Below are 15,479 nucleotides of genomic sequence, written 5' to 3' on the forward strand. Positions count from 1 at the left end.
TGCACAGACATTTGCTGAGGCAGATCGTCAAGTGTGGACCTCCCTTCTCAAAATCTCGGAATATTAGTAGAGTTTATTAATAGTGAAAGTACAGTTCATAAAGGACTTTCTTGATCTATTTCATAGGAGGTGAAGCCCACACAGCATTGAGATCTGCAAGTACAAGACTAGTGACATGAAACTAATTTCTATCGATTTAAATGAGCTTATTAATTACGCAATGTAGACTTTCCAGGTCGGTGCTTTGTGTAGTTATAACTTCCGGGCTGGGAGATCATCGTGTCCGATTACAGGAGATGAAACTTTAGAGCATAGTTTTGTGTATAGTAATGAAATTCACTGTGGGTACTTTTTGAAACATTGTAATATGGAAAAAAACTTTTTGCACTTGTTTCAGTGATATTTTTGTCAGTTATTTTAGGCAATCCGAAACACATGCCGCAAAAATAAATAATTAATGAAATAGCTGCCGAAAAATTTGTTTTTTCATGTACATCCTTATACCTTGTTTTCTTTTTAGTTGGCAAACAACGTAAAAAAAAGTATTTCTTCTGCCTGAGTTGTTTTGCTGTTGAACCGGTTTTTAGTTATATAACTATTCTGAACTATTTGCAACCTTATTTTTAATATTGTGGTCTTTATATTTGTTTCCGTATTGTAAGGCCTTTTCCCTGTAGATTAGGTCTATCTTTTGGAATATCCGTATTCTGTATCTCTTTGGGTAGTACACTGAGGGAAAATATAAAATCCTCGTGCAGCCTGCGCAATGATTCACAATAACAAATTACGTAATGAAATGAAGATTAAGAAGGGTAAAACAGCACAAAATTTGATACTACAGACTATAAGCTAGACCAGAGCAGCGAGAAAAAGTAATGTCGAGTCACTAGCAGACGACGCCACAATCAAAACATAAGTCTCAGCTATGGACAGCAGCCAATCAGGAACGCAGCCATACATGCACAATGCGTACACAGCTGTTCGTGTGCTTCCCCGGCTCACGGCTGTCACTCGCTGGTGTCGTAATGTGGAGTGCTGTGACATGTTGAAACTTGAAATAGTGAAAGATTGGTGTTACCTGTGGAAGTAAACATAAAGTAGTAGAAGTAAAATGTCACGGAATCGCTTTCGTACGGAACAGCTTGAGCGCGTAAGTTGACATGTGTGTTGTTATTATTTATTTATTTATTTGGCCTTCTACGACGCTGCGCGATGCAGCCAAACGTATGTGCTGTATGACTACGATATGATTTAATTAACTTCTGTCTTCAGAAAAATGCCTCGATTAGGTTGTATCGTTGCAAAAGAGAATGCATTTCATTTTGAAACTGGGTTGTCTAATAAATGCCAGTGATTATTTCAGTTGATGCGTGACGTTGAAACTGCAAGAGTTTTCATTCTCTGATATATACTTATAATAACAGTTTATTTCATTTGACAGCTGATTTGCTGGTTTGGATTTATTCACGGACACTATTATAACGTTACTAGGTAGCCGATAAGTCTGTAACATGAATGTGATAATAGGAAACCCACTTTGGAATTGTAATGGAGATAAATACGTTCGTAATGTAAATTTATGTGGATGAAATGCATTGGGTCGGTTCTTCTGTAGATAAGTAGGCCTGTTTTTTAAAAAATTCTGCTGTCTGTCCAGTTCCTCACGTATTATATTGATTGAGTAGTAATTCATTCTCTTCATAAACTTCTTGCAGTATACACTTTTATTCCAGTCAACTGTGGTGATAGGTTTGAATGTCTCAGTGGATTACCACATATCTAACTGTTATGGGGTGGTATGTTCATGTATTATTACAAAATGATGTGTGATATAATTTACATAATTGATGGAACTCAGATATGGTAACTATACTGCATGAACCTTTCAGATTGCTGTACAAATACGGTTGCAAGTTAGAAAGTAACCCATAATTGTGCGTAACTCAGTGTGGTTTAGGGGAATTAAATTTCTTAGTTAAAAACATTGACCCATTTATGCCATGGGAATGCAACTCAATTTAAGATTAGTTTCATCCACTCTGCTGCAGCCATATTTGTGTCTGTTGCATGAGTAGACATTCGTAAAGCCTTTGAGGTTAGTCACTACAATACTTTTTTGAACATATTGAGCTTACTGTCATTTCAGAGGTGATTGTGATGCAGAGCATCCATGATTGACCAGATGCTGGACCAGTGTTGTATAGGAGTTGTGGCACCACTCTCTACCCCAATTGACCAATGCTCAAAACCATTGTATATTGTGTTACATTACTGGGTTTAGGATATGCTGCAGCTTGTGCAATAGTAGACAATAACATTCTTTGGTAACGGTATTTGTTTATGTAAGCGACCCCTGCCCTTTGTGGACCCCAAATAAATGTTGCTATCAATCTGATTTGGGACCTGCCAAGTCAAGGCTTGTTTCTGTAGAGAACTGTCCATCGACTGTCATTTCCTAGTGAGACATCGAGGATTCATTGCATACGTGTATTCCTCGAAATCAGTTTGAAGAAACATCACAGATAATCGTACACGTTCATCGCAATTTGAGTCAGGTCATATTTCTAGGTGGCAGTTTTGGGTGGTACTCTTTTTGTTGGATGTATATGTTTATAAGTTGTTTTTTATGTTAGCGAGTCATTTGACATTGTGAGTTGTGTGTGTCAGATGTTATTGGAAGCGTTTGGTCCAAATTGCTAGTCAGTTACTTTGATTTGAGATGGATTCTCTGTTGTGTTTGGAATTATTAGTGCCGTTTGCTTGTTATGGTTGGAGATTAATATGAGTAGAACATTTCTTGTTGAAATGGCAAGAAATATTGTCTATGATCAAGTACCTACAGTTATTTGTACAGGTTGTGGAAGATTTTGCTTGTTTTATTTTTTTAGGGTGTTTGTGGGGGAGGGGAGGGGGGGTGGTGAAGGGAGCAGAGGTTGGCCAATCTAGATGTCTGTGTGGCAGCATGATCTACATTTAGTCTGCAGTTCACACTTTAGTACCCCAGAGGGTTCATTAAACCATTTTCACACTATTTCTCTACTGTCCCACTCTCAAACAACACACGAGAAAAATGAACACTTAACTCTTTCCATGCAATGACTGATGTCTTATGATACCATAGCACACAGCGGGTCAATGGAGGTGTCCAATTCCACTCGTCTGCTTTGGTCTGAGGCGTAAGGATGTTGTGGTATGTGACGTCATGATGGTGTAGACTTTAGTTTGAGTGAGTTGTGTTATTGCAGATGTCGTCTTGTTGCAGTCGGTGGTGTCCTATGGTGGTGTGTACATGGTCTGCATGTTATGTCATGTACTGGGTTCATTTGGGTGTCGGTGCCTGAAGTGTGCATTTATCGGTCATGACTGCTATAGAAGAATGGAAAGTGTCAGTGAGTTAAGAATTAAGTTCCCGGTGTGTTTATGTTATTACGGTGTCGTTTGATGTTATTGGTTTGCTGTTTGTCACGTGGTAAATCGTTTAATTCAATTTGTGGCTTATTTTGTTAGGTATGGATATGACTTCTTAGTATAATAGTGCGTCTGTGGGCTGAAATGGGAGATGACATGTTGTCCATCATTAAGTTTCTGCAACTTTTTGGGCTTGTGACAGTGATAGTGAAATGCAGCGTATGCAAGCAGAATATGCGAGTTGGGGATTAGTGTGTAGCACTGGAACTTTTTTATGGTAAGTAGTAGTTTTTTTAGGGTCTGTTGTTCGTGTTACGATGTTGGGTGGGGTTTTTATGTGTTGTTGGATCGGTGTTATTTACTGCATGTATTGGTGGTTGATGTTTTGGTAAAAGCACTTGTGGTTGATGTATATATCTTAGGGGAAGTACTTGATTTCAATTTTTTTGATATTGTCAGTTGTATCGGAGCTGTATATTTCATGGGAAGGGACTGATTCCAGTTTGTCATTGTATCTATGTGTGTTTTGGTATTGAGCTGTTGTTGACCTATATAGCTCAAGGGAAGCATTAGATTCCAATGTGTCATAGTTATGTGTTTTGGTATCGTGAGTTGCTGTTGACCTATATGGATCAAGGAAAGTATCTGATTCCAATGTGACGTAGCTGTGTGTGTTTTGGTGTCATGAGCTGCTGTTGACCTATATAGGTCAAGGGAAGTGTCAGATTCCAATTTTTGTTGGTTTAGGTGCTGGTTTTGTTGTATCAACAGTTGTGGTGTGATTATAATTTTTGAAGTAGTTGGTCTCATAATTTGTGGTATTGACAATTGCGGTTGAGCTATGTAGGTGAAGGGAAGTGATCGATTCCTGTCGATATTGTAAGTGTAGCGGAATTTTTTGTGGTGTTTTTATGTCATCGTTTTGTGTGGTTTGGGATCATGGTGTGCGGTCTGTATGTGTTTATATTTAGTTTGTCCCCCACCCAAAAACCCCCAATTTCCCGCACTGGTCCCGTTAGTGTGACTATATTTTTGGAGAGAGATGTGTTGGTTGGTTTTGTATGTATTTTCGTGTTTGTTGTCATTTATGTAATGACGTTAAAGGCGCCATATTGGAGACGTTGAGAAGGGTCATTTCCACCATATTGGTGATGTCATGGGTCAAAGCTGATGGGTGGAATCGGATGCTTCTGTAATCCCCACACAGCAGTACTGTAGCAGAGGATGACAAGTGTAGTGTGGGCATACCTTTAGTGGACTTGTGGCATCTTCTAAAGTGTTGTACCAATAAAATGCAATCATTTGGGTTGCCTTCCCCACAACATTACCCGTGAGATCGTTCCGGTCCAAGTTGTCCATAACTGTTATCGCTAAGTATTTAGTTGAATTTACAGACTTTGGATTTGTGCAATTTATTGCACAACTGAAATTTAATGGATTCCTCTTCATACTCAGGTGGATGACTTCACACTTTTCATTATTGAGTGTCAATTGCCATGTTTCGCATCATACAGATATTTTGTCTAAATCATTTTGCAATGGTCTTTGATCTTCTTATGGATTGACCACTCCATAAATGACACCATCATCTGAAAACAATGTAAGAGGGCTCCTCAGACTGTCTCAAAATTATTTATATAGGTTAGGAACAGCAGAGCTTCTGTAACACTTCCTTGGGGAACACCAGATATTACTTCTGTTTTACTCAATGACTTTCCATCAGTTACAATGAACTGTGACCTTTTGACAGGAAATCGTGAATCCAGTCATATAACTGAGACAATACTCCATAGGCATGGAATTTGATTAGAAGCTGCTTGTGAGGAATGTTATCAAAAGTCTTCTGGAAATCTACAAATACATGAGCAATTTGAGATCATCTGTTGACAGCACTCATTACCTCGCGAGAATAAAGAGCTAGTTGTGTTGCAGAAGAATGATATTTTCTGAACCTATGCTGGCTGTCAGACAATAGATCTTTTCTTCGAGGTAATTCACAATCTTTGAACACAGTATAGGTTCCAAAATCCTACTGCAAATCAATGTCGCTGATTTGGATCGTGTAGTTCTCTAGACCTACGGCTGTCCATTGAGGAAGAATGAAAATTTGGTTTGTTTTCTTTACTACATCAGTGTAGGTCTAGTTGAGATCATAAGTGTATTGTAGACCATGATACAGCTGTTCTGCTTTGACCAGTTACGTCACTATACAGACGCATTTTGTGGAAGTTATGGTGACAGACTGAGCTGTCGAATAACTGACCGCCCATATTAGGTAGATGACAATTTTGTTGTGGGTTGGCAAAACCACCAAATTGGTAATGCATTGCTCACTCAACAGTTCAATTTTCATCCATGATTAAAATCCCTATTTTCACACTGTGATCTGGTGCTAACAACTATTTGATTGAAGACATTCATAATGCAAACAATCCCAAGTGAAAGCTCTCTATTCCTGTGGAAGTTCCATTACTTTTTCTCTCCTAATGTTTTTGTGTGATTAGTGACGTCACCCATAGGATGTTTCATGAGGCTTGTGTGCGTCACATTAATTATATTATCAGTCCATCAGGATGGTATTGCTTTGTTAATTACAAGGACCAACTGAAACTCACAAGAACCCATTGTTAAAATTCCAATTCCATCAACATAAAAAATACGACTACAGGATTGTAATCTAAAAATTCTACACCACATGTCCCCATATTCTGATGTCAGTGTCCATAAAAAGACCACTAGCAGTACTTCAGAAATGGCAGGCATCAATATTTCGTTAAGACCGCATAATGTCATTGAATTCTTTGTTAAAGGTGGAAAATGTGCTGCTAAAATTCACTTCAGACTTCAACATGCCTAGTGAGATATCTACATGGGTGCCAGCGGTGTTAACATGGGTCAACATTTCAGAGGTGGAAACACAGGTATCCATGATAAGCCTCTTAGCAGACACCCCTGAACTGCCTGCACTGAACACAGCAACAGATTCTGATCGATTTTCTAGAACATGGACAAACCACAAATGCTGTGTGGTATATCCACACACCATTGTGCGTTGAGCAGTAGATGTCCTGAAAAGATCATCCTGGAACAGAATAATGCATGCCCTCACACTGCTCGTGTCATTTATTATACTCGTGGAGTGTTAGTATGCTGTGATGTGTCAACAGTAGGAGTATGTATGAATAAGAGTTCAAGTAAGTGGTTAATGTCCTGGGTAAATGATGGAAATTTTCAAACAAAGGGTTTTCCACATAGAAGTATGTTCATTTCAGCATTAAAAGCCAGTAGCGATGGGATAACGTGCATTGTCAGCTTTATTTATTTTTGGAAGTAGGTAGATGATGGCATAATAAGGTGAAAATTTAACAGATTCAGGAGTTAAGCCTACCAACTAGTTCATATGGCATATGTTTCATCTGAATGTGAAGCGGTAGGGTGTCTTGTAAATGTATTTCATATGTTGTGTTGTCTGTCTAAAAGGGTGCCTTCATCAGAATAACCAAAATGTGTGGTACTATACTTTGACCTGTGAAATCATCAAGATGGCAGAGACACGTATTTCAAGCTTACCCAGTATGGTGACATGCCATCATACATTACCCATAAGAACAGACACAAATATTTAATTGCAGAAATGATGTGTAACTAACAAGGCAGCCACAGAAATTAGAAGGTTTTTGGCAGGGATAAACTAAATATACAACAATCCTTATAATAAAGACATGTCAGAACAAATAGTAATGCAGAGGTCAAGCAAACAAAATATTCAAAAAAAAAAAAAAAAAGGAGGGGGAGAGAGAGAGAGAGAGAGAGAGAGAGAGAGAGAGAGAGAGAGAGAGAGAGAGAGGAGGAGAAGAAGAAGAAGAAGAAGAGCGAAAAATATGATCTCAGATAGTTCATTTCACCTGTATAATTAAAGCGAAGTCCATTGTCTCACAAAACCAGAAATCACTGGTATAGCTAAAATCTAAAGTGTAGCTTCACTGATGTAGGTAAAATGAACACCACGTTACCCAACAGTCACAAACCAACATAATAACCCATAACCAACAACAGAACTCAAAAATTCATAAACACCGGTTTTGATATACAAGAAACACACAGTTACTCACAAAAACACTTTTACTATACATACTACAATTAAAAAACAAAACAAAGAAATATACCTGTCCCCCTTCCTCCCAGTTCCATCTCCCACCCCTCAAAAAAGTCACCAGTTGCCCTCAACTAATACCCTTCCTAAACACTGTACCCAAACAGTAATGTAACGAACAAATAACATCATTCATACCTTCAAAATCAAAAAAACATGAAGAATCCAAACAAAATAATCTGAACTACTTCTAACCCCCCCCCCCCCATCCCCCCACCCCCTTGCAGGTCCAGGGGTTAGAATAGGCCTGAGGTATTCCTGCGTGTCATAAGATTTGACTAAAAGGAGTCTCACACGTTCAGGCCTTTTTATGTGATAGTCCCCTGTAGGGTTTGACCTTCATTTTTCCAAACTTTCCCGAAGAGCGAGCCAATTGGGAAAGGGCGCCTTACATGGTGCATTGTGTCCATCGTGCATTGAGATATTTAGCCCACTTTCTCGTCGTTACATTGCAGTCCTGCCCATTCTCCATTTCATGGGCGAGGACACCTTTCTGGGTGCATTTTCCAACATGCCTATGCAGTGTCACTTTCTGGGCCAACGATGATCATGGACTTCTTTGCACCTGATATCCAGCACGGTAGCCAGTCCGTGGTGGTGGGGCAGCCCTGTACCCTGTTGGTTGTAGCCCCCTGACAACATAGGGATCCCTCTGCTGATGCCTGCACCGTTAACTCCCCAAGTATGCCAAGGAGTAGATGCCTCTCACACTGGGGCATCGGGACTCCCGGCAATGGCCATCCTGCTAGGTGGCCTTTGCTGTGGCTGGGTGACGCCCGTGGGGAGGGCCTCTGGTTGGAGTGGGTGGCATCAGGGCGGATGACACGACATGAAGCGTAGTACGTCAACTGGTGGTCTGCCGCCAGCAGTCTCAAAGCAGGCCAGGTCTAACTTCAGTGCCAAGAAATATGACCACCAAGCCATTCCCCTTCTTGCCACACCAAGGGAGGAACACCAGGCTAAGGATGGCAGTGAAGCTTATTTGCCCCGGTACCTCATATGTACAAGAATTGATGGGGAATGTTTCATGTCCACGAAGCCTCAGTTTGATGTGGAGCATTTGGAGGACGGGTTTGGGGAGATGGAAGGCTTGTCCAAAATGTGCTCTTTCAGTTAAGTTCTTTTAACAACAGTAGAGTAGAAAAACTGCTACATGAGTGCTGTTACCAATCTAATGTATCCATGTTGTTGGCCCAAACATTGGTGCCCAACTATAAATTTCTTTGTGCCTACATTTTACAACAGCTGAGTCAAATAGCCTGCAAATCCCTGGAGGGGGGGGGGGAGATATAATTCAGAAATTTATAAAAACAAAAAGCTGTAGAATCTCTGATTTACAGATTGTTTTAAAAAATTAGTTAATCACAAGGGAGACAGGCATGCAGTAGAAAGGGTAAGGCTCACAGTGATGCTGGGAAGAAAAACACACTCATTTTGTCTCTATTGGTGGACTCTGATTTTGTACCTCTTTAACACTTAGGCGCCGACGCCCGTAAAAATATGGGCGGGTGTGGCCTGCCCAAAAGTCCGGTGCCCGTAATTTTACGGGCGTGTGTTCTCGTTCTTCCCCTTCCTTCCTTTGTGCGTTCTTATGGCTCCCGCTTGTCTGGGAGGCGCTACATGGACTGTAGTTTGAGTATTGGTCACTAGATGGTGTGGGCATGCTGTGGAAGAGTGTGCTTCCCTTTTTATTTGTCTTGGTTTGTTAGCGGCGATTCCCCCCCTGCGCAGTCTCAGTAGCGTCGACATGGCGAAGCGTGGCTTGGCGGACGAAGAAATTGCTCGCGAGTTATATCGTGAATTAGAAGAAAGTGACGTTGATTTGTCAGAGGAAGATATTGTAGATGACTCTGATGATGTGGACTATGTTCAAGAAGAAGTTTCTGGCAGTTCAGGTAAAGAATTCTGACAACAAAACATGTATAATTTTTGTTCAGATTTTCACTGAAAAATCTCTCAGTACGTAATTATGATTTTTTTTGCAAATAATACTCTTCTAATAGGTTCAGAAGAGGATAACAGGTGTCCAAGCACTTCAGCAGCAAGTTATCCCGTCGATATTGTGCCTGAAAAATGAGCGAGACTTACAGCGAAGGGGAAGCAGAGACCTGCACGCCGCACCGATTCTGAGGAAGGTTGGACGACTACTGATTGTGCACCAGATATCGATCTATTCTCAGTACAATCCAGATTATGCAATGTTGTCAGTTTAGACCAGGACAGTGCACCTCTAGAATTTTTTTCATATTTCCTGACAGACAGTATGATGAAACATATAAAGGAACAAACTAATCTGTATGCTCAAAATGCATCAGGAAATTACGAAGCACAAATTCCCTTTCACCCACCTGCTCATTATCAAAGTGGAAAGGAGTTACACTTATGGAAATAAGGACATTTCTGGCAATTGTAGTCCAAATGTGTAAGTGTGACGCCACGTATACGAGAGCACTGGTCCAAGAACCCTGTTGTGTCATGTAATTTCTGTCCAAACATCTTGAGCCGTGACAGATTTCTTTCTATTTTGAGAAACTTCCACATTAGTGATAATTCCTTAGCTAAGAGGAAAGGAGAAACTGGCCTTGACCCGCTGCACAAGGTGAGACCCCTCCTAGATAATGTGTGTGCTAATTTCCAGCGTTCGTATACACCATCTCAAAAAAATTACAGATGAAGGCATGTGTAAATTTTGAGGTCGTGTGTATTTCAAACAATACATGCCACAAAAACCAAATAAATACAGTATGAAACTGTACATGTTATCCGAATCTGACACAGGTTACATCAGGAATTTCTCTGTTTACGCGGGTGAAAGGTCTGACACAGTGACTCTGACAAAGACATTGCTTGCAAATCTGTCAGGAAAAGGCTAAACTTTGTTTACAGACAGATTCTACACAAGTCCAATGCTTGCTTCAGAACTGGAAGCTGCAAAAACTGCTCTTGTGGGAACAACAAGAAAATCTCGGCAGGGATTGCCTCGTGCCATAAAAGATCCAAACCTTCAGTGAGGTGAACTTATTTTCAGGTGTAAAGGAAATATGTTAGCACTTTGTTGGAAGGACAAAAGAAATGTGCATATGATAAGTACAAGGCACACTGCTGAGATGGTCACTTTCACTGATCAGAGAGGAAGAGAGAAGTCAAAGCCAGCCTGTGTAGTGGACTACAATAAAAACAAGTTTGGTGTTGACTTATTAGATCAGCGATTGTCATACAGCGCATTTGAACATCAGACTGTGAACTGGTGGAGAAAGTTGGCATTCCATGTTATACTAATGGCGATTGTAAATTCCTGCATATTATACAATAAGGTTACTGGAAAACGCCACACAACATCTCACTTCATGACAGTTATCTGTGCAGATCTTGCACAAAGCAAAGATCTTGAACCCCGACCTGGTCCATCTGGGCTGTCAGCTGGAAATCATTTCCTGGAAAAGATTGAGACAGAAGTAGGTAAGAAACAGAAACAAAAACAGTGTGTAGTGTGTTCTCTGAGAGGAAAAAAACTGACTGGAAAAAAGTGGCGAAAAGACACAAGCTACCAGTGTAGTGAATGTAAAATAGCATTGTGCAAAACGCCGTGCTCCAAAATTTACCACACAAAGAGCAAAACTGCATCCTAAAATAGTTACAGGAGGTTACTGTAGATAAGACATACTGTATCCATCATAATTACAATTTTTGTGAAGAGTAAAAAAAATTTCCTTCTAGAAAATACTGTGACTATACCTTTGACCAATGTTTCCTTTTTTCAAAAACGATGTTATAATAATAACGTTTGTCAAAAGTATGTATTCATTCAAGAGAAAGGTATTATATATGGTTTTAAACAAGAAAGTCTAGGTTTTTCAATACGAGTAATTTTATTGCTATAACTGAAACCTTACATGAGTTCTAGTAGTTTAAAATATGTTAAAATCAGCCAGTCTTTATGGTAGACACCCGCAGGCAATGGCTCAGGACCCAAAGTGTTAATACTGTGACTAAACATCCAGCACAGTTATGATCTTAAGCATTCACATACAAAGAGAACGCACAGAGATACTGATTGAGTCAAAGGGTACATTTGAGAGAGGCAGCTATTACACACTGTTCCTCTACACTCCACTTCTCACTGCCAGTAATGATAGTTTTCTTATCTTATGAATCAATGGCAGTAGCACTGCTATAGCTACCAGCTGCAAATCAACAACTTACTCAGTACATGGAAAAGATGCACCTTTCAAAAACTATTTCAGTTGTAATATGCAGCAACACTTTAACTACTGTAGGACACACCATATTTATGTTTGTCAAAATTTACTTACCAAAAAAATTTCTTTCGCTATTGATAAAATGCCCACACATCCAAACTTCAGGGTCCTCCACACTGCAGATTTCAGTGAGTAAAAATTTTAGAGGTATATGTTTCCCACCATAGCAGTTTTCATAGATGCTGTATATAATAAGCAAAAATATATTCACCGGAGATTTATTTACTGCGCAATACCACATTTCTGAATTTACCTTGCAGTTTTAGTGCATTAAATATGCAGTGATCGTAAACCCTCATCTTATCATGCCATTCCTTTTAAAGTCCTGTAAAGTTTCTTTGTAGAGAAGATTGCCCATTTCACATTTTTCCAAAAAATCTTTTGGTATGCTCATCATATTTGTTCACTTGTAATGGGCATGTGAGAAGTTCTGAAAAAGTATAAAAATCTTCCCTTCATTTCAAGGTATTTGACAGGCTTCCTTTTCTTTGTTTGGACCCAATCATTGAGAAGGACAAATGGGAACCTTGCACCATTTCTGTGTGCTTTCAATTAAAGAGTGATACACATTTCGACAGCTGCTAAAAATCTGTAGACAATAACTTTGAACAATGGATGATCTTTAATAATTAATGATAGCACTGTAACTGTGTTCGAGCTGCTGTTCTGACCAAATCAGCCGATGAGGCGTTGTCAGATAAAAGTAGTGGCAATGAGTCCGGTAACCCAAGATTTCATCACTGGGCAGTCAAAGTGGGACAGTGCACCAGAATATTGGCCACTGTCAACCGTGCACTGCACTGACACTCAGCGAGTCTGCACGGTGCAGGAGCTAGCTGTGGGTTGCCCAAGTGTGGCCAATGCGGAGCCAGCAGAGGACAACTGATTCACTGCGAGAGGCCTGCATGGAAGTCTTCCACACATTTGTAGTCTCCTTAATGACACAGTTTGTTGTGTGTACTGTTATGTCATTCTGTCTCCCAAAGCTGAAAAACCCTACGGCATGCATCAGAATGCAGGTCAGGTTCAGAGATGCCCATCTCCAGAAGAGGTTTCAGCGTAGCCTGTTTGGTCAGCATGTCAGCTTGTTCATTGCCGGGGATGCCGACGTGTCCTGGGGTGCCACATAAACACCACTGAACAATGGGACCGGTCCAGGGCATAGATGGACTCCTGGATGAACGCTACATGAGGATGGGGAGGGTAGCACTGGTTGATAGCTTGTAGGCTGCTCAAGGAGTCAGTACGCAAAAGAAACGATTCCCCAGGGCATGAACGGATATGCTGAAGTGCACGAGAGATGGCCATCAGCTCTGCAGTGAATATACTGCAGCCATCTGGCAAAGGAATGCTGTTCAAAATGGCCTCTGTGGATGTAGGCAAAGCCAACATGGCCATCAGCCATTGAGCCATTGGTTTAAACCACTTCAGAGACCTGGAAAATGTCAAGAATCGAGAGGAAGTTACAGTGGAGAGCAGCAGGAGTAACCGTGTCCTTAGGGTCATGGGAAAGGTCCAGACGAAGCCGCGTCCTAAGTGTATACCACGGAGGTGGTAAAGGGAAGGATTCCAGTTCAGACAGAAAGGATCGCACGTGAACCACAATTGTTAGTCCTGACGTTGGCCACTGATGTGGGAGATGAACTGCCGTGAGTGGAGAAGGAGACTGTAATTCAAATTCTCAGGAGACCTACAAATGTGTGCAACATAACTGGCCCACAGTTGTGTACGCCTAACCTGCAATGGAGGAACTCCAGCCGACACCAGGATACTGGTCACTAGACTCGTCCTAAAAGCTCCTGTCGCTGGGCAAAGGCCACAGAGGTGCACTGGGTCGAGTAAACGCAATGCTGAGGGCACTGCCGAACCATAAATCAGACACCCCTAGTCAAAGCAGGATTGAACAAGGGCTCTGTAGAGCTGCAGCAGCATAGAGTGATCTGCACCCCAGTTGGTGGTACTCAGGCAGTGGACGGTATTAAGGTGCTGCCAGCACTTCTGCTTAAGCTGACAAAGGTGAGGAAGCCAAGTCAATCGGGTGTCAAAAATCAGTCCTAAGAATCGATATGTCTCCACTACAGTGAATGGATCATCATTAAGGTAAAACTTCGGTTCCAGATGAACAGCGTGACGTGGACAGAAGTGCATAACACACGAATTTGCGGCTGAAAACTGGAAACTGTGGGCTAGAGCCCATAACTGTGCATTGTGGATGGCTCCCTGTAGGCACTGCTCAGCAACACCAGTACTGGTGGAGCAGTACGAAATGCAGAAGTCGTCTGCATACAGAGAAGGTGAAACGTACGGCCGTGCAGTTGCTGCTAGACCATTAATGGCCACTAAAAATGGAGATACACTCAATACAGATCCCTGCGAGACCCCATTCTCCTGGATATGGGGGGAACTATGGGAGGCACCATCTTGGACATGGAAAGTACGAAGCATCAGGAAATTTTGGATAAAAATTGGAAGCGGGCCTCTGAGACCTCGCTCGTATAATGTGGCAAAGATAGGTTGTTGCCAGGTCAGATCATACGCTTTTTTGTATATCAAAAAAAGATGACAACCAGGTGATGGCACCTGGAAAAGGCTGTTCAGATGGCAGACTCGAGGGACACAAGATCATCAGTGGTAGAGCAACCCTGGCAGAAGCCGCCCTCACATGGAGCCAGTAGGCAACGTGACTCAAGAGCCAACCCAAATGCCAACACTCCATACATTCCAGGCAATCTTCTCTACAAAGAAACTTTACAGGACTTTAAAAGGAATGGCATGATAAGATGAGGGTTTACGATCACTCCATATTTAATGCACTAAAACTGCAAGGTAAATTCAGAAAAGTGGTATTGCACAGTAAATAAATCTCCGGTGAATATATTTTTGCTTATTATATACAGCATCTATGAAAATTGCTATGGTGGGAAACATATACCTCTAAATTTTTTACTCACTGAAATCTGCAGTGTGGAGGACCCTGAAGTTTGGATGTGTGGGCGTTTTATCAATAGCGAAAGAAATTTTTTTGATAAGTAAATTTTGACAAACATAAATATGGTGTGTCCTACAGTAGTTAAAGTGTTGCTGCATATTACAACTGAAATAGTTTTTGAAAGGTGCATCTTTTCCATGTACTGAGTAAGTTGTTGATTTGCAGCCGGTAGCTGTAGCAGTGCTACTGCCATTGATTCATAAGATAAGAAAATTATCATTACTGACAGTGAGAAGTGGAGTGTAGAGGAACAGTGTGTAATAGCTGCCTCTCTCAAATGTACCCTTTGACTCAATCAGTATCTCTGTACGTTCTCTTTGTATGTGAATATTTAAGATCATAACTGTGCTGGATGTTTAGTTACAGTGTTAAAGAGGTAAAAAATCATAGTTCACCAATAGAGACAAAATGAATGTGGTTTTTCTTCCCAGCATCACTGTGAGCCTTACCCTTTCTACTGAATGTCTGTCTTCCTTGTGATTAAGCAGATTTTTTTTTAAAACAATCTGTAAATCAGAGATTCTACAGCTTTTTGTTTTTATAAATTGCTGAATTATCTCTCTCTCTCTCTCTCTCTCTCTCTCTCTCTCTCTCTCTCTTCCTCTCCCTCTCTCTCCCCCTTTCCCCCTTCTCTTTCCCCTCTCTCTTTCTCTCTCCTCTCCCACCCACC

The 15,479-nt window shown here is 40.9% G+C and overlaps 1 protein-coding gene across 3 annotated transcripts in view; it reads left to right on the forward strand.

Annotated features, from left to right (window-relative positions):
• The first annotated feature begins 754 nt into the window (after positions 1 to 754).
• Positions 755 to 15,479, forward strand: part of LOC126416764 (uncharacterized) — a 45,759-nt gene continuing 31,034 nt past the window's right edge. Inside the window, exon 1 of one of the 3 annotated variants that reach the window (XM_050084630.1) lies at positions 755 to 1,150. In XM_050084630.1, coding sequence (XP_049940587.1) covers positions 1,112 to 1,150 — 39 coding nt within the window. In that variant the 5' untranslated portion in view covers positions 755 to 1,111. The remainder of the gene's footprint in view (positions 1,151 to 15,479) is intronic. The other 2 variants (XM_050084620.1, XM_050084611.1) reach the window with 2 other exon arrangements.

Source organism: Schistocerca serialis, chromosome 1 (genome assembly GCF_023864345.2).
Source record: "Schistocerca serialis cubense isolate TAMUIC-IGC-003099 chromosome 1, iqSchSeri2.2, whole genome shotgun sequence".
Taxonomy (NCBI): domain Eukaryota; kingdom Metazoa; phylum Arthropoda; class Insecta; order Orthoptera; family Acrididae; genus Schistocerca; species Schistocerca serialis.